This window comes from Manacus vitellinus, unplaced genomic scaffold, assembly GCF_001715985.3.
Source record: "Manacus vitellinus isolate BGI_N305 unplaced genomic scaffold, ASM171598v3 scaffold_11_pilon, whole genome shotgun sequence".
Taxonomy (NCBI): domain Eukaryota; kingdom Metazoa; phylum Chordata; class Aves; order Passeriformes; family Pipridae; genus Manacus; species Manacus vitellinus.
This window is the reverse complement of record NW_021938895.1, coordinates 3,792,178-3,817,732: the sequence shown is the minus strand read 5'-3', so window position 1 is coordinate 3,817,732 and position 25,555 is coordinate 3,792,178. Positions and strand designations below refer to the sequence as shown.

At 42.2% G+C, this 25,555-nt stretch overlaps 1 protein-coding gene across 1 annotated transcript in view; it reads left to right on the top strand.

Moving 5' to 3' along the window:
• The window catches only part of FKBP1B (FKBP prolyl isomerase 1B), a 46,133-nt gene extending 23,112 nt beyond the window's left edge, over positions 1–23,021 (top strand). Inside the window, exons 4-5 of the mRNA XM_029965769.1 lie at positions 19,678–19,790; positions 22,297–23,021. Of these exons, the coding sequence (XP_029821629.1) occupies positions 19,678–19,790; positions 22,297–22,425 (242 nt within the window). The 3' untranslated portion in view covers positions 22,426–23,021. The remainder of the gene's footprint in view (positions 1–19,677; positions 19,791–22,296) is intronic.
• Positions 23,022–25,555: the final 2,534 nt, after the last annotated feature.

Sequence of the window (25,555 nt, the reverse complement as noted above, 5' to 3'; positions counted from 1 at the left end):
GTAATGATGTTGACTGCCTTCTGTGATGTATATGTGTGTGATCCACAGGTGTAGCACATGTGGCACGTTCAGCCTGTAGCTCGAGAGGATCTGCTGGGTTGGAGACAAGCACATTCTCGTTCTCCAACACCACCCCAGGCCGTGTCTGACAGGGGCTGGGAGCGAGAGGTGTGTGAGCACCGCTCCTGATCACAGCCCTGCCCTGGGGCACTCTGCAGGCTGCCCGTCCCTGTGCCAAGGTGCCTGGCAAGAGTATTAAACTGCCAGACAGGCTTAGACATAGAGTCCCTTGGGCTGTGCCCGGGGTTGCACTTGTATTTCACTGTCTGAATATAGAGTAAGTCTGATCCAGAGGGCAGCCTTTGGATGACCCCGGCATGAAATGTGGAAATACCCGCAGTATTTCTCTCTAAGCTGCAAAGTTAGGTCGAAGATGCACAGCTATGAAGGAGAGAGAGAGAGAGAGTGCAATTTCAGCTGAGGAAACATCCATGACCTCGACGTGCCCCAGCCATGATTTTGTAGCTCTCCGCTGGTGATAATCCATGTTGGCTCAGACCCCAGCTGAGATCAGACAGGTCAGCGCCTGCTTAGAGGTTTCTGACTGGGGAGCAGAAACAGAACTCCAAACAGAAGGAAAAGAGTGAAAGGTTTTAGGATTAGACTGAGAATGACTACGTTTGTCTTGGCAGCATCAATGCCACACACACATGCAGCGTTGGGGAGCTGCTTTCTGACAAAGTGCTCATGGAGCAGGATCCAGGCTGTGTATCAGAGCAGTCATTCCCAAGTCTAAGCATGGCTCTGGATCCAATCCCAGAGCTTGCTACTGGCCTCACTGGGCAGTTAATCGCGTCTTCTGTTTAATCTTACTTTGGGCAGACTGAGAACCTGATGACAAGAATGTCCAATGCATGATTTAGCTCCTGCAGATGGTCAGGACACGCCTGTCTTAATTTCCTGCACACCCAGGCCAGAAGGAGAGAAAGTAAGTAATTTAATGGGCACTGTAGAGTAGCTGCAAGGAACACCCTCCTGGTACTGTGCAATCCAGTGTGAGAGTCACACCAGCTAAACAATCTTTTACCTGTGAGGACACAGAGCTGCGTTTGCTTTGTGGCTCTCCATAGGGCTATGTAGGAAGAATGTCCATGTACTTCTTGAAGACTGCATGTTGCTGCAGCTTGTGACATTTGTGGAGTTTCATTATTGATTTTATTTTCTTAGGAGAAAAGGTAAATAGAAAATTATTCACTTGCACACCTGGGCATGCCTTGGACATCAGGACATTGAGCATTAAAACACAAGGTGACTGAGAAACGGAAGATAGTTCATTATTTAACATCCCAGTGAAGGCTGTGTTTACTTCTGTATTACATAACTGTTTCTTTCAGACAGTTTCTGTATTTTTCCATGCATCTCTGACCGTGTTTCCAGTTATTCCAGTAGACGTGGGTGTGTAGGAAAAGGCAAATAATAAGTTTTTAAATGGTTGAAAATAATGCAATTAAAACCCTGTAATCAGATGCTTCAGGATGTGGCTATTCATTTCACAGTCCTGCTTGCTAAAGATCTATCCTGCAGTGATCAGCCAGTGGCAATTCTTGGACTTCAGACATAAATATTGAGGAAGGCAAAGCTGGGGAGATCTACAGTTTGAATTTATCCAGTGATAACCTGCACTCCAGGGTGAGCGACATGTTCAGCTCTGGAGAATAAGAAATGAACTAGCCAGTTACCACAACTAAACAACCATTTTAATAATTTTTTTGGTTGCTTTCGATGCAGGTGCTTTTGGACAAAGTTCTGCTCTCAAATGCCCTCCCCACTACTCTAGATGTCCCCACCATTATTTTTTTTTTTTATAGCATTGCCATCGTTTCCTGGAACAGAGAAAAGAGAATTTGATTATGTTTGTATTGCAGCATCATTCAGGAGCTCCATTGTGCTTAACTGTGCAAAAAATGGATTAAGAGAAACTCTCATTCTCAGACAGCTGAGGAAGGTGAACAAAAAAACAGAGGAGGAAGGGACACAGACAGATACACATGTATGTTACGATTCTATTTATTTTATGTTTACAAAGGCAAACAAAGTAAGAGACATGTCTCAGCCAAATCATCCATTTAATAGCTCGTTTTCCTATATGTTAGGACACGTTCAGGTGTTGAGGAAAGACGCTTATAGAGGCAGGTGGCCTCAGAGAGATGCTCAGAGAGAAAGGAAGCATTCAGGGCATGGAGCACAAGAGTCAATACCTCAGCCAGGTCTCCAGGATGATTTTGTTTGTTTTGAACATGTTTTAGCCTTGTCTGGGCTCACTTCAAAGCGAGGGGGTCACTCTGTAGTATGTATAGTATGACTACACTGCTATTAATACCCCCCAGGGAAAGCGAGGGCGGCAGGGCAGGGTATGTGTGAAAAGACATCTTGTGCTGGCGGCATCGCCATTGAGTCACCCCATCCTGTCTGCGGCTCCGGGCAGGAGCAGTTCGGGGCCAGGGAGCCGCCACGGGGCTAATCGGGATAATAAGCACTTCAGGCAGAGTCTGACTCCCCCCGCAGTTAGTCTCCCTCCACTTTCGGTCTGTAAATATTTGCCCTGTCCACATCTATTGTTGGCACAGAGACATCACAAGAAAGTTCTCGTAAGCCTTTGCTCGCATATTTGGATTTGGGCCAGCTGAAGTTAAACCCGATCATCTCTCAGCCTCTCACTACCCCAGCTCCTTTTTTTCAGTAGTAAATGATGACTCTCTTCAAGATGGGCCGGATTTTCCTGGGGGTTGGCATTCCCCCAAGGCACACACATTTAGTGGCATGTGCCATGCAAGTAAACAGCAGGATAGAGGGTTTTTGTTCCTTTTGTACACACTATCCAATTTGTTCCTTGGCACTTTCCCCACCCACAGGGAAGGATGGCTGTCTCCCTATACAAGCCAGAGTTTGATTCCTTTATTTTTTGCCTTCCTTCCTCTGGCTGTGTATAGCAGGCACACCGAATTTCCAAAAATGAAGGTGCTAATACAAGTATCACTTACTGCCCCTCCTGTGGCATCCATGCCACTGTTATTTCCAAGTTACCCAAAATGAGAAATGCAATTTGGATGAGTCAGGGAGTCTGCCCTGACTCAGACTCACTAATGTAGGAGTGTCTTGGGGTCATGCATATTTCTATTAATATAGGGTCAAACTTGAGTAGGGAGCTCTGGTTTGATTTACCTATTTTTAGCAAAGTCACACCAATGCAGCAAACCCAGTCAAACTAAACCTGGATCAATTTGCTTTGAATTTGTGTGAAAAAAATAAAATACAATCATTATCTTAAGGTAATGAAACATGTTCATTTTATTCTGTGCTCAGCTAGCACACTAGTTTTTATATCTGTGGGGGGGAAATTTATACAAAATCCTGTTTTGTTCTTGCAACCCCTGACTGATATAACCATCTAACATCAGATGTTCTGCTTTTGCAGTAAAAATGTTGAGACTATTTTCATGTCTCATACAGAGGTCTTTTTTTTTCTTCACACAAATTAAACCACAAAGATCTCTCTCATATTTTAGTCCTTTCAAAGTGTATGTGCAAGGACACAGAGAGACTTTATCATTTCTCCTTCCTACCCTCTCAGAAGGCTCTTGATGCAAGGACAAATGAAGAGTTTCTTACTGTTAAGAATAAGAAGTTGTGGGTAAATATTCTCACTGTATCTGTTGTGATCCCATCAAAGTTTATTGGTCCTGGGTCCAGCAGAGTAATTCCATGTTAGAAAATCTTTGTGGTGCAAGGTTTAGAATGTGTTCATTTTCTGGCTTCCAGGAAGGCAAATTTTCTTGAAATACAGCAAGTGAGAAAAAAAGAATTTAAACCAGCAAGAAATGGAATAGAATATCTAGGGAGCTAGGAAAACTGTATAGGAGAGTAGAAAATGGTTATAGGTTATATGTGGTGGGAAATGCTGTATCTCAAGTCTCATATCTCTGGAATGGCTCAGTGAGAATTTCTCCTCAGCCAGGACAATGTAGCATTGCTCTATTGACCTTTTTGAGGTTCAATTGATTTGCCCCAGCTTAAAGCCTGACCTTTTGTGTCCAGATAGCAAGGTGGCATAGAACTTCTGTGTCCAGATAGCAAGGTGGGAGAGAGCAGAGCAACACTTCCTAATCTCTGCAAAGGCTTCTGAAGCAGATAAAATGGCAGAGCTCCTGCTTTGCGTTCTGTAACACTTTAGCAGAGCAAGCAGGATGTGAAGTTGCTCTGAGTGAGATCGGAAAAAGGGTTAGATGTTCCTGTAACCTTAAAAACACAGGTGACACTGATTTGTGTTCTCTTCTGGGAGCCTAAATGATTGAGATGTAAGCAACTGAATGGAGACGTGGCCCAATGCACTCGGTTGGATAACACTGTCACCCTGAAGACAGAAATAAAGATCATATCTGGGCACCAGCTAAAAAGGTTCTGTGGACTGTTAAAGCAATTAGGGATCAGATAACATGTTTTTCTGGTCACTGGGACAGGGTCTGTCTGCCTTAGAGTGAAACATAATTGAGCCATAGCTAGAAATGCTCACTGTCAGCTTCATGTTGTGTGTGAAACTCCATATCCTTCTAATGGCTGTGCAAAGCATTAGATCATTTGAAAGAAATGACAAAAATGTGTAGTTTAAATCTTCCTCCTCTCTTTATTAAGCAATACCAAGACTCAACACAGGTCTTGGAGCTCACCCAGGGGAAATTTGGTATTTGATTTGAACACGCACAAAATTCAAACTTGATGTGGAGGTCAAGACAAATATATTTTGTCTTGTAACTCCATGTTACATGACAACCTGATGTCGTGCTCTCAGCCTGTGAAGCATTTATAGCAGAAATCATCTTTGCCACATGGCAAACAAGACCTTTCTGTGTTTTGTTTTTTGATTGTTTGGATTTTTTCACTGCTAGGGCTTCACATGTAGCCATAATTAAATTACTAGGTGGAGAAACTGACACAAAACTCAGGCTGATGTGAGAAAATAGAATTGTATGTATCTGCACCTGCACCATTTCTGAAGAATTGATAGTGGTTCTGTGTTTATTGGGTGTGGATATGATCCACTTTTAGGCTGTACAACAGTATGTGCACCACTGCCTTTCCCAGGGCCACCTGTGATATTCCTTGCTGATAGTATTCTGTAATTTCCTCTCCCTTCCCATCCTTCTAGTCTTACTTGCAGCAGGAAGACTCAAAAAAAAAAAAAAAGAAAAGAAAAAGAAAAGAAAATGCAGTATTGTTGGATTTCTAGTCAGCAATATCCTGGGAAAAGCAGCTTTGGCTGCTCCACTGAAAAAGTTGCTACAAGATGATGTCATCTGGCAGTAGGGACCAAAACAAAACGGGGTATTGCAGCAGCTAAAAATGACAATCTGCAATGCACCAATATTTAGGTTTCACAGTCCTGTAAAGCAGTTCCGGTCAAAGAGAGGCAACTAAACACTGCTGGAGTTCTGGCTGCTTGCAGGGTGCGCTGTGCCTGTATTATCCACCTAATTAGTGTAACAGAGATAGAAAAATATTACTCCTGAACAGAAGCAGGCTGGTATATTTGCTCCAAAAATGACTTCTTTGCTTAATGCAGTGTTGCAATCCAAGTGCAACTGGTTTATAAAATACCATTTTTTAAAAATCACACTACTTTCTTTTAAACCCTCGGAAAACACTGATGAAAGATGTATTTCTGAAACTGCTCAGCAAAACGTTAATTTGAGATTTGCTGTCTGGGAGTCTGGTGTCATAATCTCCAGTCAGGTGCTCAGATCTTTGCAGACAAGGCTGTTTGCATTGTGGAAGGCACCTTAGTACTAAGGGCAGGTCACAGAAGGGCTTGCTGGGTCATTTGTAAGCTGGGCAAAAATTTATATGCAGGTTGTTGTTTAGGGTTTTTTTCTTGGAGATTTGGCTGCTAAATAGCAACCCTACTGGGCTCTGAAATGTGTGATCACCTCTCCAAGAAGGCTGTGAACAGCAAGTTAAAAAGTGAAGATCCATAAGGACAGAAAGCAGTATTTAATCCTCTTGCTAGAAGGTAAACCCGGGTGCACAGGCAAGGCTGGTGATGTGACTTAAAAAGGCAAAGCACACAAAAATTACAGAAATATGCACAGATCACGAATCGAATTACCAGAATTGTTATGGCTGTCTTAGACTTTTGATACAGTAAATAATGTAATAGCTGTAATTTTCCCTTTTATTTCCTTTTTTCCTGGCAAGTGTTTCATGATGTGAACAGCCAGAATACTTACAATTCTGATGAATGATTTCCAAAGGCTCAGCACCCTGGGTGATTGCTGCCCTTGGGAGTGGGATCACTGAAACTCCCTGTGCAGGCAGTCAGTCAATCAGCAGATCCGTGTGGGAGCATTAAAATGGTACACAAAACAGAAAGAAATTAACTGCCACAGTCTTTTTTCTTTGCTGTGCAAAATGGGAAAATGGAAGCAGCAATTTAAATGAATTGAGCTTTTAAATGTTCCATAACATTACATCTTATGGATTACAGAGTAAGCCATGTTACCTGGTCAGGGAAGATCTGTTCAATTATTTTTAAAAGCAATATAGAATACCCCTGAGTATCTGGGTGAATGATTATTTTAGGCCAGATAACTGTATCCCTCTCATATAAATCTCAGTTTCCTTGATCCAAATTTTAGGTCAGTTCTGCCTTTTTTTTGTCTGGTTTGGCTGTCTGTATACTTGAATTTTATCTGATATGCCTCCCCTTCATCAAGCTCCTTATGAATTTAAGCTTTTCTGTTTTCCTTTTATGTTTGTTCCTTAATAGCTCTGGTGTCTTTTACCTTGGATGTAGCTAAACAATGCTTGATATTCTGTAAATGGAAAGGGGTTGGTGCTCAAGAACTCCCTAGACCTCACCCAAGCTGAATATTAGTAATCAGAAAACACAGCAATGAATTCTCACTGGAATTAAACATTTCAGATGAACATAAGGCTTTATTATTATTATTATTATTATTTTCTAAAGCAAAATGTTTCATTCTATTCAACCCTGAACTGTTTTTTCCCGGTAGTTTTGAAATTGAACAGGACATCCATTGTTTTTTCTACAGAAAAACACACTTTGTTACTATGGTTTGTGTGTTTTTGCCATTTGATTGTTAGGAACAGATTTTTACTGAGTTCATAGAGTAAGTTGCTCATATAGGATGCTATATTTTCAGTTGCACATACTGGGATGATAAAAGACAGTGTGACCTGGGATAGGGCACTGTCTCGTCTACAGCAATCCCTGTGAGTTATGCAATATATTTGACCATCTCTGTCTTTGATTTTGCATATAATAATATTACACATTTCACTGTAGAGTCTGAAATCTTCAGGCTTTTTGTTGTTGGGGTAATAATACATTTGTTTATGTAATGCTTCCCTGTTTGGTCCAAGCTCAGCTTGTGTTGCTCTCCACTCTGTGGAGCCATTGAGGTATTTTTGGCAGTGTTTATCTCTGTTGTTTGTGTCTGTGAACCGACTACTATTTCTATTTGTAGTATCTAAACTGGCTTAATTTACAATGTCTTTTGTTTGCAGCAGTCCAGAGTGTGAAAATACTTTTGCTTTTAGAAAAAGTTATTATTATGGTCTGTGCAGTCCATCCTCAAACTCCCACCAAAGTCAATGATAAAAATGCAGGGACAAGCCCTACACAACATCAGGCACAGCTGATCTAACAAGTCTTGAGAGCAAGGATTGGTTGCCCAGAGAGGTTGTGAATGCCTTGTCCTTGGAAGTGTTTAAGGCCAGACTGGATGGGGCTCTGAGCAACTTGATCTAGTGGAAGGTGTCCCTGCCCATGGCAGGGAGTTGGAACAAAATGATCTTTAAGGTCCCTTCCAACCCAAACCATTCTATGAGTCTATGAATTGGGATCCAGGTCTCTGTCCATCCCACTGACCTCCTTCATTACTACTTGCTTAGTTTTCTCTTCCCTTCATCATTCTCCATTTCCAGCTACCATACAGATTCAGGGAGGGAACAGAGAGTGTGATCCCGTTGGGTGTTTGGCTTTCCAGTGGTGAGAATTCCATCGGAAAATGTGAAGAACATGAGTTTAAATTCAGGCTTGAGATGAAGTTGAACTTGTGGTATGCCTTGGCAAGTTTTTATAATAGAAAGGATGGGCAGCAGCACCCTCTCTACTGACCACCCCTTAAAAAGGATGAATCTTTCTCAGGTTTATGTCTGTCCTTAAAATCAGATTCAAAGCTCTACATCCAAAGTGGATGACGCTGCTAAATTTTAGAAAGAGCTTAAGATTGAGGTGCACCCTCATACCACTAGCTGACTGTAGGCTGCACTTCACTCAGTACAGAGGCTTTCTGTGTCCCACCTTCTGGAAGTGCCTATTTGTATCCATTGGCTCTATAAGAAACTTCTGATGCTTTTTCTGTCTGTCACTTCAGTAAAACTCAAGGAGAAAGTCACTAATAGGTGGTACTGCTCTGATTCTCACCCCTTTCTCTGTGATGTTTTCCCTAAAATGTTTATTTTGCATTCTCCTTGCTTCTTCACTAATCCAAGACATGAGTGGTCTGTTGAGGAGATGAAAATAGATACAGGCACTGGGAAATTCCTGTTGTTCCTCAGAGAGACAACTGTCTAATGTCCAGCAGAGACCCATCTGTCAAGATAACAGCTGCCAGTTTTTCCATAGTTCTTTTATAAGATCACTGAGATCAAAACTTAGTGATGGAAAAGACCTATTTATAAGAACAAACTGCACTGTTAATAGCTCCCTTCCACTGTGGTTCTGAAAATACTTTAAGGTTTTACTGAATGAAGCCTTTCAGGATATCTAAGGCAAAATATATTAATTACTAGTATTATTGCTGACTGACCCTGGTGAAACTATACTCCTTGTTTCACAGGGAATAAAATGAAGGTGAGTTATACTTACACAGTTCTCTAGTGACAGAACGTATTCTTTTTGACATCCAACTTTTTGCTCTTATCACAAATCTACATTGTTCCATATTCTTGCAGGATTCTGCTCTGGAGAATAGTCCTGAGTACATCATTGAACTTAGACTTAAATTGCTGTGATCCAGGTCTCAAACTACTACATATGTTTTTGTACTTTCATTAATATCAGGGGAACTGTGCCAGTTTACACCAGGGAGAATCTGTAACATCAGGAATGATGATCAAAAATAGGAAACAAATGTGGCAAAAAAAAGAGAATTTTATAGCTAGTATTTCAGAACAAACTCTTAGTGTTTACAGACAGCGTGATATTTATGACACTGCTAGAGTCTGCCTTGGAGCACATAAAACACTGTTTACATTAAAAACAATACCTCAAAAATAGCCTTTTTTTTGTGAAAGCAGGTGCATTGCTTGTGAGTGGGAAGAACCAACTATACATCTGTGAAAAGACTTTTCCCTTTGATGAGTGTATCTCATATATATTTTAAAAAGACAGCCTAGAAAAGTAAGGTATCCAAATAAGACATTCTTCCACTGGAGTCTTGCAGCAAACAACAAAGATTGCTCAGCAAAGTGCTGGGTTTGTCTGATCTTAATGGTAGGCTGAGCTTCTGGCAATGTAATAAGAGTTACCCCATACATAACTTGTTAATGAACCCTTCTCAGAGTTCATTTAAGGCTTTTATCCTCTGTTATTCTACAGCATTGTTGTTGTATGTATTGCTGCACAGCAAGTGACTGGGTTGGTCTGCGGTCACCGAGTCTAAAGGACCTCAGGCAACATAATCCACTGGAAGGTGTATGGTGCACAAATCAAAACCTTGATTGGTTTTAAACTTCATTTTTTCACTAATCTTGACTGTGATCAAGTCATTATGGGTGGAATTATGATCAACTGTCTTTAGCTATCTAGAAGTCTGCAGTCTGTCCATGTCCATGGAGAGAGCACAACATCAAGGTACCTGTCCTTCTCCATTCCAGCAAGGGATTCATCCCTGGAGTGAAATAGCAGTGTGTTTCACCTGATTACCCTGGAAACTGTGTGTTATGCTGGAGTGAGCCCCTTGGTAGTCCCAAATTGGTGTCAGTGAAGTCATGTCTCATTTTCCTGTGCAAAATCGCAGGCAGGAGGAGTTGACTCCCCAGGAATTCTCCGAACACTTGTGAAGGGAGGAGATGTTGCATAATGCCAGCCAGGAAGGTTACACCACATCTCTAAAATAAGACATATTACAGGGATGTCTGACCAGTCTAGATCAAAAAGTTGGATACCCTGGATAAAAAGCATTGGAATTCTGTGTTATGTATGTTTTATGTATGTGTGAGATCATGATGGAACAGCAGTGTAAGCCTCTGACTTATTTAGAATATATGTAATCTTGGCATACTGACTGTGCCTTTTTACATGGCTCCATCAACATCCGTTTTTATAAACTGTTTACTTCTCTGGTTGCATCCTGTATGTCTCTGTCTCTTTTTCCAAAAATGTTTTTCCTTTTCTCCATCTAATTTAGGGAGAGAGTAATTTCTAAGTCCTTTTCATGGTGTTAGACAATTGCTGTGTTTATCAAGATGAGTCTCAGCAAAACACTCCTCTGTGAAGCATTCATTCACCGAGGATATGGGGAGAAACTCATTTTTCAGTTCTGAATGCCCTAAAGACCAACATACCATTTTAACATCTTGGTGTTAAGTGGAAACACACTAATAATATACTTTTTCATGCTCAAATTTATTGGCTTTGGGTATGCCCAGAGAAGTTGAGGATGGCCCATTCCTGGAAGAGTTCAAGGCCAGACTGGATGGGGCTCTGAGCAACCAAGTCAAGTGGAAGATGTCCTTGCTTATTGCAGGGGTGTTGGAACAAGATGATCTTTAAGGTCCCTTCCAACCCAAACCACTCTATGATTCTCTGTGTAGCCTCTTAATCCAATGCCCTACTAGAGATGGGTAGATCTGTCACTAGGCTGTTGCTACCTTAAGGGAAGGGAATCGAAAGTGTTGCACGGATAAATTAAGATTTTTAGCACAAATTTTAATCAGAAGGGAATAGAAGCACATCCTGCAAGTCTAGACAGTTGAAAAATCAAAGAATGCCTAACCTAGGAACAGCTCATCACCAAAGCACACCTGACTGCTGATGCAGTATTGTCATGTTGAGTTGGGAAGGTGTTTCTTGTGGCAGATCATTCAATATACTCTTTCCCTGAGCAGAGGAGGAATTAAGAAGCTAGTTCTTTTCTCCCAAATCCCCTCTCTCATGTGATCTTGGAGCCATGCTCAGAGCTTTCCCAAGAAACATCTGAACATCCTTTTCTACCTTCTGTGGTGTTTTTCTATGCTCCCTGCACCAGATCTGTATTGAGAAGCTTTGGAGTCCTACCTTGTGCCCTTCTTGTGCTGTGCTCTGATAGACAGGTGTCTGTCATGTTCACACCTGTTTCAGTGAGATTTAACTCACTACTGAAGTGTGTAACTTCCCAGCATGAGATCACCTGCACAGTCATGTGTGCTACAGGCTAAACCATCAAATCCATACCACCACTCCATAGGCAACCATGGGAAAAAAAATGGGTGAGGGAAAAGGGAGTGCGTGTGGCATAGGATGAGACTGAGAATGAAACCAAAATGGGAAAAAAGAGAGATCAATTGTATTGGCCTGTTGTCTTGGTGCACTAGGTGCCCAGAATTCTTTGGCCAAGCTCTGCTGTTTGCATTTGGGTGGGAAATCTTGCAAAATGTCTTCTTTGTATTACAACCATGCTTGAAACTGCTCTTTGTGCTTCTTGGCTGGTACCAGAGGGCAGGGACAGAAAGACTTGCCCCAGTGGGGAACATTCCCTCTCCCTCCAGCCCCTGTGTTACAGGATGTGGTGTTTAAGGGTAGAGACGCAAGAGATGTGAAGTATTTCTGTAGTAATATACTCTCTCTAAAGTGTTGCTTTAGACATCTATCGTCCCACTCATTAGCATCCCCAGACTGACCTGATTCTGCCATGCTGATTAAAATGAAATTTGCCTTATGCTGCAGTGCGTGTATATTTTACAGCTGAACTTTGTAACAGTAACAGAATCAAACTCTTAAAATAAAACGACTTTCTTAAGGCAACAGGATACCAGAGGAATTGTTTTGGTCTCCTTAGAACTCAGGTAGAATGTGCTTAGTGAGCCTTATATCTGCCTTGGAGGTGAATCTACTTTTGCTTCTCTTAAAAAATACGCAAATCCCTAAAGCTGCTAGGACAGAATAATTCCTTTCAGCAGAGTGAAGTAGACAATTGTAGGTAATTTTCCTGGCTGTGAAGTCGAGCTAAGTGCAAGGCTCTTTCATATTGTCTTGTAGTTGTACGCAACACTGATTCATGGCACACGGTGATGCATTATTGAAGAGTTGTCTGTTGTGTCTTCATTGCATGCTGTCAGCTGCATAGTAAATAATTGATTGTGCTGCTCTTACTCCTCATTAAAGATATATGACTATCTAATACATGAAGAAAATGAAGCAGCAAGGCTGCTGTGTTCAAAAGATCAAGTGTTACTGAAGTGTGCTGTGGCAGCAGGAACTGGGAAGTGACCACCACCACTATCCATTTCCCATTTCTTCACTGTAAGTCAGTTTGTCATGGCAACAAATGGCACACTCGCATCCATCCTGTTGCCTTTTTGAACACAACAAAAAAATTGTGGTAAAGAGTTGATATGCTGCAGAGATGTGCACATCCCCCTCCCCACTTTTCTTCAACTATTATCCCTCTAGACTGAAAATTCCCTGAAAGTATTAATGATTTTTTCTTAAGTGGCTGCAAGTCGTCAGGAAAATAGTCTAAGACAGTAAATCCTTTTTTCCACATAAGGCCTTGTGGAAAAAAAAGAGAAAATGTTAGCAGAGAAAATGTTAGCAGGATAAAACTGAGTGTTGCAGTGGTACTAAACCTCTATTGTTGAACTTTTCCCTTGAAAAGCTAAACTTCCCTTCTCAGTTCAGTTGCCAAAGACCCTGTACAGGACACAGTAAGATGGCCCCCAACCCAACACGGTGTAGGAAATAAAGGCATCCTCCAGCTCATACTCGACATTCTTTATTTCCATTACGATAGTCACAAGCAAAATTGATGAGATGATAAATTTCTCCAGAAGAGTTTACTTTGGAAGTCAAATCAAGGAAATCAGAGGTATGTGGTACTTGCTGCATGGTGGTTTGGGAGGAGGCTCATGGCTGGGTGTAACTAAAGGTTACTGGGAGCTGTTGTTATGACAAAAAAGTGTAAAACAGTGAATTGGACTTTGAGATAATAAAGCAGATGTAAGAGGTGTGAGATGTCTGGCTGACACATATCTGATGTAATGAGCTGGAGAGCTGAGGCATGTTAAGTCCTCCAAGCATTTCCCTGCGAAGCAGAAACACATGGCACCAACTGTATTTGCCTAGAAAAGTGTTGCCCAGATCTCTCCACTTCCCACTGAGACTGTTTTTGTTCCTGATGGGAAACCACCAGTTTTTCAGGTGTGGTAGCTTGAGTCTCAGCCACAAGCTGGGTGGGAACACCACTGAAAGCAGAGAGGTTGTCCTGCTTTGCCACAGAACTGAGTCCTGAAGAGAACTGATCTATCTTAATGTAAGGTGCAAGTAACACCACTGAAGTCAGTGGAGTTCTGCTGGTGTGAACCAACTTGGGATGTAATTTGTGACTGTGGATGTGTTTCTCCCACCACTCCTATGTGACTCCTCTGCTGGGCTGAACTGTGCCTTCCTTTATACATTGGGAAGGCATCAGTGTTGACACAAGGGCTTTTGTGCAGTTACAGAAAACTTCCAAATAATATATTTTCCAGACTAAAAGTGTTTATTAGTAATAGTTGCAGGTTGAAAATGGGGGGAAGATCAGAATTTCCAGCCTTTGTGATATTCTCCTGACAGAATATCAACATATCTTGACATAGAAATTATATATTTGATGAGAAAAAAGAAACACTTGAGATCAAAAATTCTTAACCCACAGCAACATTAACTGCAGCAGATGCTGCCTTGGAGAGTCCTAGGAACCAAATGAAATGACAAGTTCCTAACAGCACAGATTTATTACAAGGTTATTGCATTAAAGGGCATCAGAATATAGTCCTTGTCATGAAGAGCCTCTGGTCTACATAAAATGAAACAGGATATTGTCCTAGAAACACCTTCTGAATATCTGCCCCTCTTTCTGCTGCCAAAAAGTGTTCAGAAAATAGCTGTCTTCAAGTGCACGTATTGTCCTTATGTTCCATAGGTAACTACTGTTTGAAAAAATAAGGGAATGGAATATTTTGCAGATGAAAGATGCTGTTTTTTGAAAGTCACCTATTCAATTCAATTTATCCCCTCTATACTTATGAGGGAAGTCAATCCCGTTGTACAGGATAAAAGGAGAACAACTAGTGAAATCAAGGGATTTGTCCTGGATTAGGATCTCTGTCTCCTGGTTCCCAGAATTTGTCAACGCTGCAAAGACAAATAATTCAGTAAACACTGGAGTCAGTGAAGCCTGGGATGCCATTTGATCTTCTTCATTTAGGGATGGATGACTGAGTTAATACCTCCTCACCAGGGCCCTATAAAAACCTGGCAGTCTACTGTTTGGAATGAATGTTGTTAACTTTTTTACTTTGTAAGGTAGTTGACTGAGAATGATAAACAGTTCCAGGAGGTTATTTCAGCCCTAACATCTAAATCTAGGTGGGATGAATCACTCTTGGCAATACCTCTCTTTCTCCATTAACCATAGAAGTAGCCTAGATGACAGGTAGAGACACAGTTTCTGCCTCTGAGATAGATAACAATAGGATTTTCCAAGTTCAGGCACAGCTTGACAGACTGTCTGTGGATGGCCTTCAGTGTTCTCTCTCCATCCATCTTTTGTATAGATAATAGTTTGGCCATGGTTTGGGGCAGGGTTTTGTTGGGACAGTAGGTGTATTAGATGTCTAGTAGCTGGGCTGGCTCTGTGGATTTGTGTTCTGTAGTTGGCTCTATTGCCAGCTGAATTATTCTCAGATGAAGGAAGAAAAGGAAGTAGAAAGAAACTTAGACTGTGGTCCAGTCTTTACATTCCTGACCTCTCTTCAATAATAGTTTCTCTGATAACAAAGATTGAACCTTTCTCGTGGTATAAGCACTTACAGGCTCTTCTTCCTATGCAGATTTTTTTCATTATGTGCATGAGATCTTCATGTTGGTATGATCCCCACTCCTCTGCCAAAGAGGGTTGAAATTGGCTCAAATATTCAGAAGTTATTAGGCAAGTGCAGACAGTGTCATTAGCCCTCTCCCCTTAGGAAACAGACTTCAATAATGAGATCTTAACTGAGGTCAACTGACCTCAGTTAATTCATGTTAAAAGGTGGTGCGGACACACCTGTGTTTTAATAAGAAGTAATAACTTGTGTCAAATCTAGACTGAAGTTCTGTTTTCACTGCTGTTTTAGCCCAAATGGCATTATAGCTTAGGCAGTTTGGATGGATCCCTGGTCATGTTCTTTAACAAAATGATTTGTCTGCTCTTTATCTGCAGCTTCAGTGAGCTGAACTTCAGTGATTCAGCAGGACCCCTGATCTGAAACGTCTCCTTTTCTACAGCTGCTTAATTTTTAAAACCTAGTTATTAATGAGGACATCTTGTAGATCACAAGGTTTTCCAATCCACACCATATTCCAATAATCAAGTTTATACAATTAATTATTTTAATACAATGATGGTTACCTTTCAGAATCAAATGTAAGGTAACAGGTAACCATATAGGCATCTAGATGTCCTTGCTCAGTCAAAAGTCTTATTGATTGTTCTGACTTGGCAAAACAATGTCATTATTGAGTGCCAGATTGTGGAGGTTTTTTTCTCCTTGCTGTTAGCTAGATAAAGATGCAGGCTGAAGATGGGCATCCGTCCTTCTTCAAGAATATTAACTAAATCAATTTTTTCCACCAAAAAAAAATCAATTGATGCATTAGCAAGAAAGAAAATAAAGCATTGTGCTGTTTTAGTTCCCAGGAGCCTGAATAGTAGACTCTAACTCTCAGAAACAGAGATAAAAAAGATCTAAAGTTCAGATCTAAATCCGTATCGGAACTTCTCCAGGGCACACGGGGACTCTGACTCATTTCTGCTCTAGATGTGCATTTAAAGGGCACTCATATAAAAATTGACCCTCCTGCCAGAGCTTCAGCAGATACAGACACATCTGAGTCTTTGAATCCCGGGTTGTCCTCTAAAAGCAGTGAGGTGATGACAGAGGAGGTTACATTTCTGAGTTCATGAATCTTCAGCTGTTGCTGAAAATAGGATACTGTGTAAATATAGAAAAGCCCGTTTTCTTCTACAAGGCCTAACACATCTTCTATAGGCTTTTGATAGTGAAATGAGTAAGTTTTTATATGAGATATCAGACTAGCAAACTCATGGGCAGATGGAAATATTATTTTAAATGGGAAACATTGTCCAGGAGCTGTTGTCAGAATCTCTGAAGAGTTAATTCTGATTCTGCCACTGGTGTGATGTGGGATGTTTGGTAAACCATCAGAGCTTTAAGCTAAGTGTTTTAATGGGATTTCGTTACAAAATGAAGTGAAAGCATACTAAAGTGTTGTGGAACTTTGCATCTGAATCTGAACTTGCAGGCTGAGGCTATTTTATAATAAATATCTTCTTTACCTCCTTGGGCTAATGTGAAGAATAATTAATGTTTGCATACTGCTTTGAACATGCAAACTGCAATGACAGTACTAGGTTTTAATATTAAAACTATTAAATATTGGGATTCTGCAATAGTCTCCTTCCATTTCATAGAATCATAAGGTTTTATGATGTGTTTAAAAATAAAATTGCTGTGAGGAAGGACTGTCATTTAAATTTAAGATCAAATACTTCAAAAAGGATTATATGATATTCCTGAGAGTTCCCCCAGAGCTGCTTCTCCCTGCCTGCCCTCCCCCATATGCAGGCTGGATTTCTATATTACAGATGAATCCATATTAGTCTGTAGCTGGAAAGCCTTGTGCAGGAGCTGGTGTGACTTCCCAGCCTGCGTGGAGGGGTTTGGGGATATCACTAAGGTAATATATTCCATAATGTGTGCATTTCCCCCTGTACTGGGCACTGGTGAGGCCACATCTTGAGTGCTGTGTCCAGTTCTGGGCCCCTCAATTCAGGAAGGGAATTGAGGTGGTGGAGCGAGTCCAGAGGAGGGCAACGGAGTTGGGGAAGGGTCTGGAGAATAAGTCCTATGGGGAGCAGCTGAGGGAGCTGGGGGGGCTCAGCCTGGAGGAGGCTCAGGGGGGACCTTATCGCTCTCTACAACCACCTGAAAGGACGTTGTAGCCGGGTGGAGGTCGGCCTCTTCTCCCAGACAGCCAGTGACAGGATGAGAGGACATGGCCTCAAGCTGTGCCAGGGGAGGTTTAGGTTGGACATTAGGAAGAATTGCTTCATAGAAAGGGTGATTAGATATTGGAGTGGACTGCCCAGGGAGGTGGTGGAGTCACCGTCCCTGGAAGTGTTTAGAGAAAAGACTGGATGTGGCCCTCAGTTGAGGAGGTGGTGTTCAGTCAATGATTGGACTCGATGATCTCAGAGGTATTTTCCAACCTAACTGATTCTGTGATTCTGTAATCCTATGTACTTGCATCAGAGCACACATGCAATACTTCATTATTTTACTGTGAAAAACTTAAGGGCTATGACAAGCACTAATGGTGATGGTTATGGAACATTCCTTATGGGCAGGTTTTTCCATAATTTTCCTCCTAAGGCCTTATACACACACAGAGGTGTCTCTGAAGGACCAACTTTGACAAATGTCTGACTTGACCAATGGCTAATTTGCCTTAATATGGCGTTTGTTTTTAATGTTGCTGTAAAATATCTAGACAGTGAACCTCACTGAAATGATCAAATACTCCGTACTCGTGACTGCAAGTCTGGAGTGCCATCACCACTGGTGTAACTACTAGTGAATTTGGGGACATCTATGTCTGAGCTAGTTGTTTGGACTTCCCTTTATGCATTGCAAAGAAATAGGCAGTGCTAGGATGTGATTGATTATGTCCTAATGTAGATCCCTAGATTTTGTTGGATGAATTGCCCCCTGAAAGTGCATTTTTCTCTGATTTGATTACAGAGGCAAGCGTAGTAATTAGCTCAGAAGTAGCTGGCTACATCTTAGAAGCCTAAAGGTTGATAAAAGGAATTCTACCTTTTCAGTCTTTGTTTTTCTTCATATTTACCTTTGATTCACAGCACAGACCTTTTAAGCAAGCAAAATATGCCTTTTTTGTTGTTTGGACAGTAACTGATGATTTTCACTGGAAAATAAAGCTTGTGCATCAGCCCGATCTATTAATATAACTGCTTTAATGGAAAGAAACTAGTAAGACTGTATTTTTCATATTGTATCTTAAAGACACTGTTTCTCAGCATTTTCTGTCAAAGCTGGACTTGTTAATGTTCTTTTCAACCAAAGACTTTGTCAGATTAATGAATTTATCTTTGTCCAGCCCTTTGCGCAGGAGAGTCGTTGTGTATGCCCAGAACACTGACACTACAACACTACAAAGAGAGGATTTATTCTGTTGCATAAATATCAGCCCAACCTTTCAATATCCAGAGTATAACACTTTGCAAAAGCAATTACCAGGTACTCTTAAGTTGAAAGCTACCGTAATTATCCACTGTTTGAAAAGAGAATGAGAATAGCCAATCATGTAGTGCTCTGTGATGCTTTATGCATTTGTTGGAGAATCTGGGCATGTGTTCAAAACCCATGGGTTGAATTAGAGCTGTGCCCATCCAAAGGAACAAATAACGTGTTCTGTGACTGTCTCTCAGGGCTGAATGAAAATATAAAGAATGAGGGTAGTAGAACATTCATATAAATGTCTTTGCTATTTTCGTATTTGTGAATGCAGTCTCTTCTGTTCTTTCTGCATGAGGAGGAGCGTGTGCAGTTGTCATGTTGTGTAGGAGTTTTACACACCTGGTGTGGAATGGTCCCATTTGTTTAACACACATTATTCTGGTGCTCCTGAGTAAATCAGTAGGGAAGGCAAATAGTCCAAGGTACGAAATGTTCCTCCAAGTTGTTCTGGTATAAATTTGCAGGACCAAGTCAAAGGAGCTGCTCAGTATTTGCAGATATTTAAGAAACCTTAAAATAAATGGTAAGCATTTAACAAAAAGTAAACATAGGCAAATCTATGTTACATTTGGGTTCTTTGTCTGCAGGCTTGTTTTAGGGAGCTTTTTGGTCCTCAGGGGCAAGCCTGCATCAGACACCTGCATTGGGATTCTTTCTTCTGCTGCCCCCCACTTGTTCCTTTCCTGCTTTTATCCACTTAGGCAGGGAGCTCCACTGTGTGTGACCAACAGCTCTTCTGTATGTCTGTGCAGCGTTTGGTACAATATGGGTTCCAGCCTATTGCATTGAGAATAATAAAAATAATATATTTTTATTTTAGAGCCTAAATTACAGGAAGGAAAATGTAACAATATGGTACCACTGTGGTTGACCCTCCTGCCTTATCCGTTTTGGATGAGGCTTGAAAGTGAAAATGGAAATGAGCAGCTGTTGTGACCAAGACATTAATTTTTCACTCCTTCCCTCTCCTCCAGCAGGTAAATTAGCTCATATTAGATGTAGCTCAGATTGAAACTGTGTGTCTTGTTTTGGCAGGAATGTTACAGAATGGAAAGAAGTTTGATTCCTCCAGAGACAGAAACAAGCCTTTCAGGTTCAAGATTGGCAGGCAAGAAGTCATCAAAGGATTTGAAGAAGGTGTTACACAGGTACAGAGCAATGATTCTGGGACTTGGAGCTGGCTGAAGGGTGTGTGAGCACAGCAGTGTCCGTGCAGGGGTGACAAGACTGAGCAGAAATCACAGTGCAGGATATGGAGTGGTTTTCTTAAAGTGTGGTCCATTTGAGTGCAGTATTTCCTGTAGTTCCCATCCATCCATCCATGCATCCATCCATGGCTGTCCCCTACTCATGAGCCTTTCCCCATGGTATGCATTTGGGAGGGGAGAGGTGAAGTCCCCTCCCTGGGTGCTAATGTGCCACATAAGCCCTTCTCCCATGGGCAGCTCCACAAATAGACAACAGTGGCCTCTAAAATATTGTGGTGGCAGCATTTTATGGAGTGACCTCGATTCAACTACTCCATAAAAGTCCATGCTGCTGTTTTTGATGATATCCAGCTACAGATTCTGACCCTTACTGAACAAGGTATGGAGCTGCACTGTCACATTTTTACAACTTCAGACTCCCAGCTACAAAACTTAACATTCACTATCTCTATGCTGAGAGAAAGAAAACTGCCCTCCAATAATTACAGTTTGAGTGCCAGCACAGTTAAACCCTACAAGAGCCCCCCAACACAATTAATTTCCAGCTCTTGCTTTTTGTGCAGTGCTGTGAAGGCCCATGACATGAGGAGTGTGATCAGGCTGCTCAAGTGCATGAGTGAATGAGATCAGGGTGCAAATTCCTCCTGACTTCCCATTTCAGGATCAAAGACCTCAGTGGAGGAGGAAACTGCTCAAATACTGCTATAGGAACAATTTTAACAGGAATAACTTCTTATGCTTAAATAGAGAAATGGGAGGAATGTAAAATGACAAACAATCCATTGAGCAATGATGCAACCATGCTTTTCCAAAGAAGGATGGAAGAGACAATGCTTTCCAGCCCTATGGAGAAAGCAATGCAAGCATTCCCTTTTCTCCAGCTAGAGAACCACAGAATATCTGGAGTTGGAAGGGACCCACAAAGATCATTGAAATCCAACTCCTGGCCCTGCACAGGACACCCCAAGAGTCACACCATGTGCCTGAGAGCCTTGTCTAAATGCTTCCTGGATCTGTCAGGCTTGAGGCTGTGACCCCTTCCCTGGGGAGCCTGTTCCAGTGCCCAACCACCCTCTGGGTGAAGAGCCTTTTCCTTATATCCAGCCTAAACCTCCCCTGACACAGCTTCATACCATTCCCTTGGGTATCTGGGTTCTCCAGACTCATTTCATTATCAGGCATACTGTTTCCCTGTGCAGCAGCAGAGAGAGAAGTTCATTTGAGTAATCCTAGACTCTGAAAAATACCCACCTTCCTCTCAAGGATTTGAGTTGGACTGTTTATTATTTGCTTTGCAGTGAGGGCTAAGAGGAGCTCAGGACCCCAGAGCTGTAGGAACCAGAGGCCAGTGCAGATAAAGTAGTGGCAACAAGCACTTGGGTGAATCAGTTCATCCCTTCCTTGACTGCTCTCCCTCCCTGACTCCTGTCCCTTAGTTAATAAAGTGGCCGAAAGCCATTCCAGAAGTCCGTGTGGTCACACGCTGCCCTCCTGCTCCTCCTAGTGGATCACTGACACAAGCCGAGCTTGTGGCCTTCTCCTTCCACCCCAGGGTCTGAGGGATTTGGGGAGTGTGATTGGCACAGGGCACTTGGAACAAGCATGTGGTGTTCTCAAACCTCGGTGTAATGACTCTCCGATGCCAACAGCACCTGCATTTCTCTGCTCAACTTCTCACAGTTCAGGGTTATCCCATGCCTTAAATCCAGGCATGACCTGCCAGCTGTCTGGCTTGCAGGGACACATCCAAGCAGTGGGCCCACAGAAACCCCTGGAGGGAATCTTCTCATACGCCCTCAGCCCCATGGTATTAATACTCCTTGACTGTGGGAAAGTTCATATTCACATTTTTCTTCTACCAAAAGTAATCAAATCTCTAGCTTTGGTATATTTTATAGAACCTGAAAATATTCAACTTTTAAAAATTCAATGGGAGATATCAAGTCATCTGCAGTCCAGTGAGGCACCTGATCTTGGGAGAAAGGTCTGAGCTAAAATCACTGCTTCATTGCCTTGTTCCTTGGCCAATGAATATTCAATCACCTGTGTATGGTGCATGAATAGCACTTTGAGAATCTTCCAAAATACTCTGTTGGAAGAGCAGGGATTTGATTCTTGATACCCCAGACCTCAGTGAGCACTGTTACCTTCGGAGCTAACCAGGAGTGAGGGAAAATTGAAGCTGAACCAGTTGGACTCATAGAATCACAGAATGGCTTGGGTTGGAAGGGACCTTAAAGATCATCCAGTTCAAACCTGTCAACTCAATAATCTCAAAGGTCTTTTCCAACCTAAACAGTTCTGTGATTCTGACTATCCCAACTCTCCTTGATACTGTAAACCTGCCAGGCAGTGATTTTTTAATTTGTTTTCCTTCTAATTTCCTTCTAATACTGTTAGGGTTTTTTTGTCTTCTCTTTTCCTTTCTCCCACATCCAAAACCCAGATGAGCTTAGGACAAAGAGCAAAGTTGACCTGCACACCTGAGATGGCCTATGGAACCACAGGCCACCCTGGGGTCATCCCTCCCAATGCTACGCTCCTCTTTGATGTGGAGCTTCTCAGGTTAGAGTGAACCTTCCCGAGGGAGTTGGCTGCAGACATCTGTTAATAACCATCCGTTCCTTCCCGCCTTGCCAGCGGCGGGAGGAATCTCCACTGGAATCCCGACGTTCCCTGCCTGAGCTGTCCTGTCAGTAGCACCTGCCGCTCGGATTCTTACGCCTTCCTTCTCTTTTTTTAACTTTGTGGTGTCTGTATTTGCCTTTTATTAGAAGCTTTGCCTTGAGGAAAAAACGTCTCCCGGTGTAACATTTTAAAGTTGTACATTTTATTTAATTTGCATGTACGAAGAATTCACGGTGATGACTGAAAATATATATAAATATAAATATATATATATATATATTCCTTATTGGAAAAAAAAACAAACCACTGCCTTACTGTACACTTAAACCAAGAAAAAATAAAAAACCACAAAAGGTGCTCAAAAAAAAATAAAAATCCAATGTACGCCTTGTACATGAACGGGCATTAGCCAAACAGAGTTACCTGCGCTGCCACTTTTCTCAACTTGTACGTTCTGCTTGCTGCTGTTTTAAAAAATACTGTCTCATTTAAGAATTATACGTATATATATATATATAAAAACAATAAAATCTTGATACTTTACAGTCTCTTGTTTCCTGTTTTTCTCCTCTGGCCACTGGAATGCTTTTTGCTGTCTAAGAAGTTCTTCAAACAACCCTTCAACAACCCGTTTTTTGTTAATTATTCCTCTTATATGAAATGCGTGTAATTCCATGCACTGGTTCTGTTAGAGATGGCCCAGCAGAAGATCTCTGTGGGACCAGAGGTATCAGGAATGTGCAAGGAAGGGCTGCTGGGGCAGAAAAGTTTCCTGAGTCTCCATCTCCTCTGCCCTGCCTATGGCCCCTCAGCTCTGGCCAAAATTTGGCTACTGAAGAGATGGAAAGTCCCGCTTGTCAAAGACATGCACTGCTGATCTGTGCCTTTAGAACAGTAAAATTCTGTGCCTTTAGAACAGTAAAACCAGGGTAAAATTTTCTCCTGGAGCTGAGCAAGGCTAGAAAAGAGCAGGATTATGTGCATCCACCTTTCAAAACAAATCTGATTTGTGGGATGATGTGGCCACTGAACACACCGGGGTTTTTAGGCTGCATCATCTGCTCCTGTTTAGAGCCTGCAAACTTACTGTGTGCACTGGGCCTCTGGCACTGGAGACTGAGCAATATTTATTTCTTTTGCTGGTTATATGAATTCCTGAAATGCTGGTTCCTCCCCTGGAGACAGGAAGATGTGTATTCTGTCATTTACCCAGATTTAGGAGCAGGACCTGATCAGTGAGGCTGCTTCTGTGCTGTTATTTTGCTTTGCCTAAGTCTGATTTCTTTGCTTTAGGCTCATTTTTGCCTTTTCCTGGGTCACAACGTTACTTTTCATCAAGTTGACTGTAAACTATTTGTATAGTTTTCAACTAATGGATGTTTTGATGGGAGTATTTCAAGCAGTTGCTGTGCTGTTATCTTGTGTGGATCTGTGTAAGGAGAACACATTGAGCATGAGCAGTCAGACAGCAAAGCTGTGGAGGTGACTCCCGGTGACACCTCCTGGAGAAGAGAGCGAGAAGGAGCACAGAGACACAAGAGTGGTGATCTGGTCAGTGACTACAGCTCGCACTCCTCTCCCTCCAGATGTTCATTTTCCCCACAAAGCTGCATTGGAGCTTGTTAATTAATAAGCCCATAAATCCACCTCTTAACAGATTGTTATACACTGAGCTGTGTAAATTTTTTTCTTGCTCCCCTCTCTGTAAAGAAATGAAAGGCTTTTCTGAACCGTTTTTTTAGTGGAAATCTCCTGTCACTGCAGCAGCTGGGTTACACTCCATTTCACTAATAGTACTTTTTTTTAGGACAGCCTAATTTTCTGTTAATAAATATGGAATTGGAACTGCCAGGGTCTGATGTCCACCAGCATTCCCAAATTCTTTGAAAAGGACCTGGTCTCCTTTGCCACTGCCCTGGCCTGTGGCTGCACTGGGTCACAGATGCAGCTGCTGTTACTTGGCTGCAGCAGTTGCAGAAACAAGCTCACATAAGTGCCTTGGTTAAAGGTATTGTGGCCCTGTCTTGTCTGTCAAACACAGTTTGATTCAGCACATTGGTTTAAGCTGCTCCTACTGATGGCCCAGTTTTAGTTGCTTATTAAAACATAAAAAAAAACCCCAAAGTATTGTGGAATCGTAGAATGGTCTGGGTTGGAAGGGACCTTAAAGATCATCTCTTTCCAACCCTCCTGCCATGGGCAGGGACACCTTCCCTTAGACCAGGTTGCTCAAAGCCCCATCCAACCTGGCCTTGAACACCTACAGAGATGTGGCACCTACACCTTCTCTGGCAACCTGTGCCAGTGTCTCACCACTCTCACAGTAAAGAATCCTTTCCTAATACCTAATCTAAACCTGCTCTTTCTGTTTGAATCCATTCCCCTTTGTTCTGTCACTATATGCTCTTGTAAATAGTATCTTTCCTTCTTTCTTGTAGGCTCCATTCAGGTACTGGAAGGCTGCAATTAGGTCACCCCAGAGCCTTCTCTTTCCCAGACTGAATAATCCCAATTCTCTCAGCCTTTCCTCATAGAAGGGGTGACCCATCCTTCTAATCATCTTGGTGTCCTGCCTCTGGACTCACTCCAACAGGTTGATGTCCCTCCTGTGCTGGGGACCCCAGAGCTGGATGCAGGATTCCAGGTGGGGTCTCACCAGAGACCAGTATCTGTTTTGTGCCCTTTCCTGAATGCCCCAACAGTGGTGATGCCAAGGGTTGGCTCAGCGTACCTGGAATGGCCACATATTCCCTCCATCCTCTCTTGGCCCTGCTGTTTGGGAGCTTCTGCTGCATCTGAGGCAATAAGCAGGGTATGGCTCTGCCTTTCCACTCCTGCCAGGTTTCTTACCAGGGAAAAGACATTCCTGCTGGGCTCTAGGAGCTGATCATACTCAGTCTTATCTCCTCTGTCTGCAGAGTTGCTGCTGTGCTCGTCCCTTTTGCCCTCAGCAATTCAGCCAGCCATTCCCAACTCTGTAGAATCCTTGTTACAGCTGGCTGATGGAGGGCTCCCTCATCCCCGCTCTCTGCGGAGACCTTGGCTGGAAGCAGCGATTATTACATTTTTCATGCCAA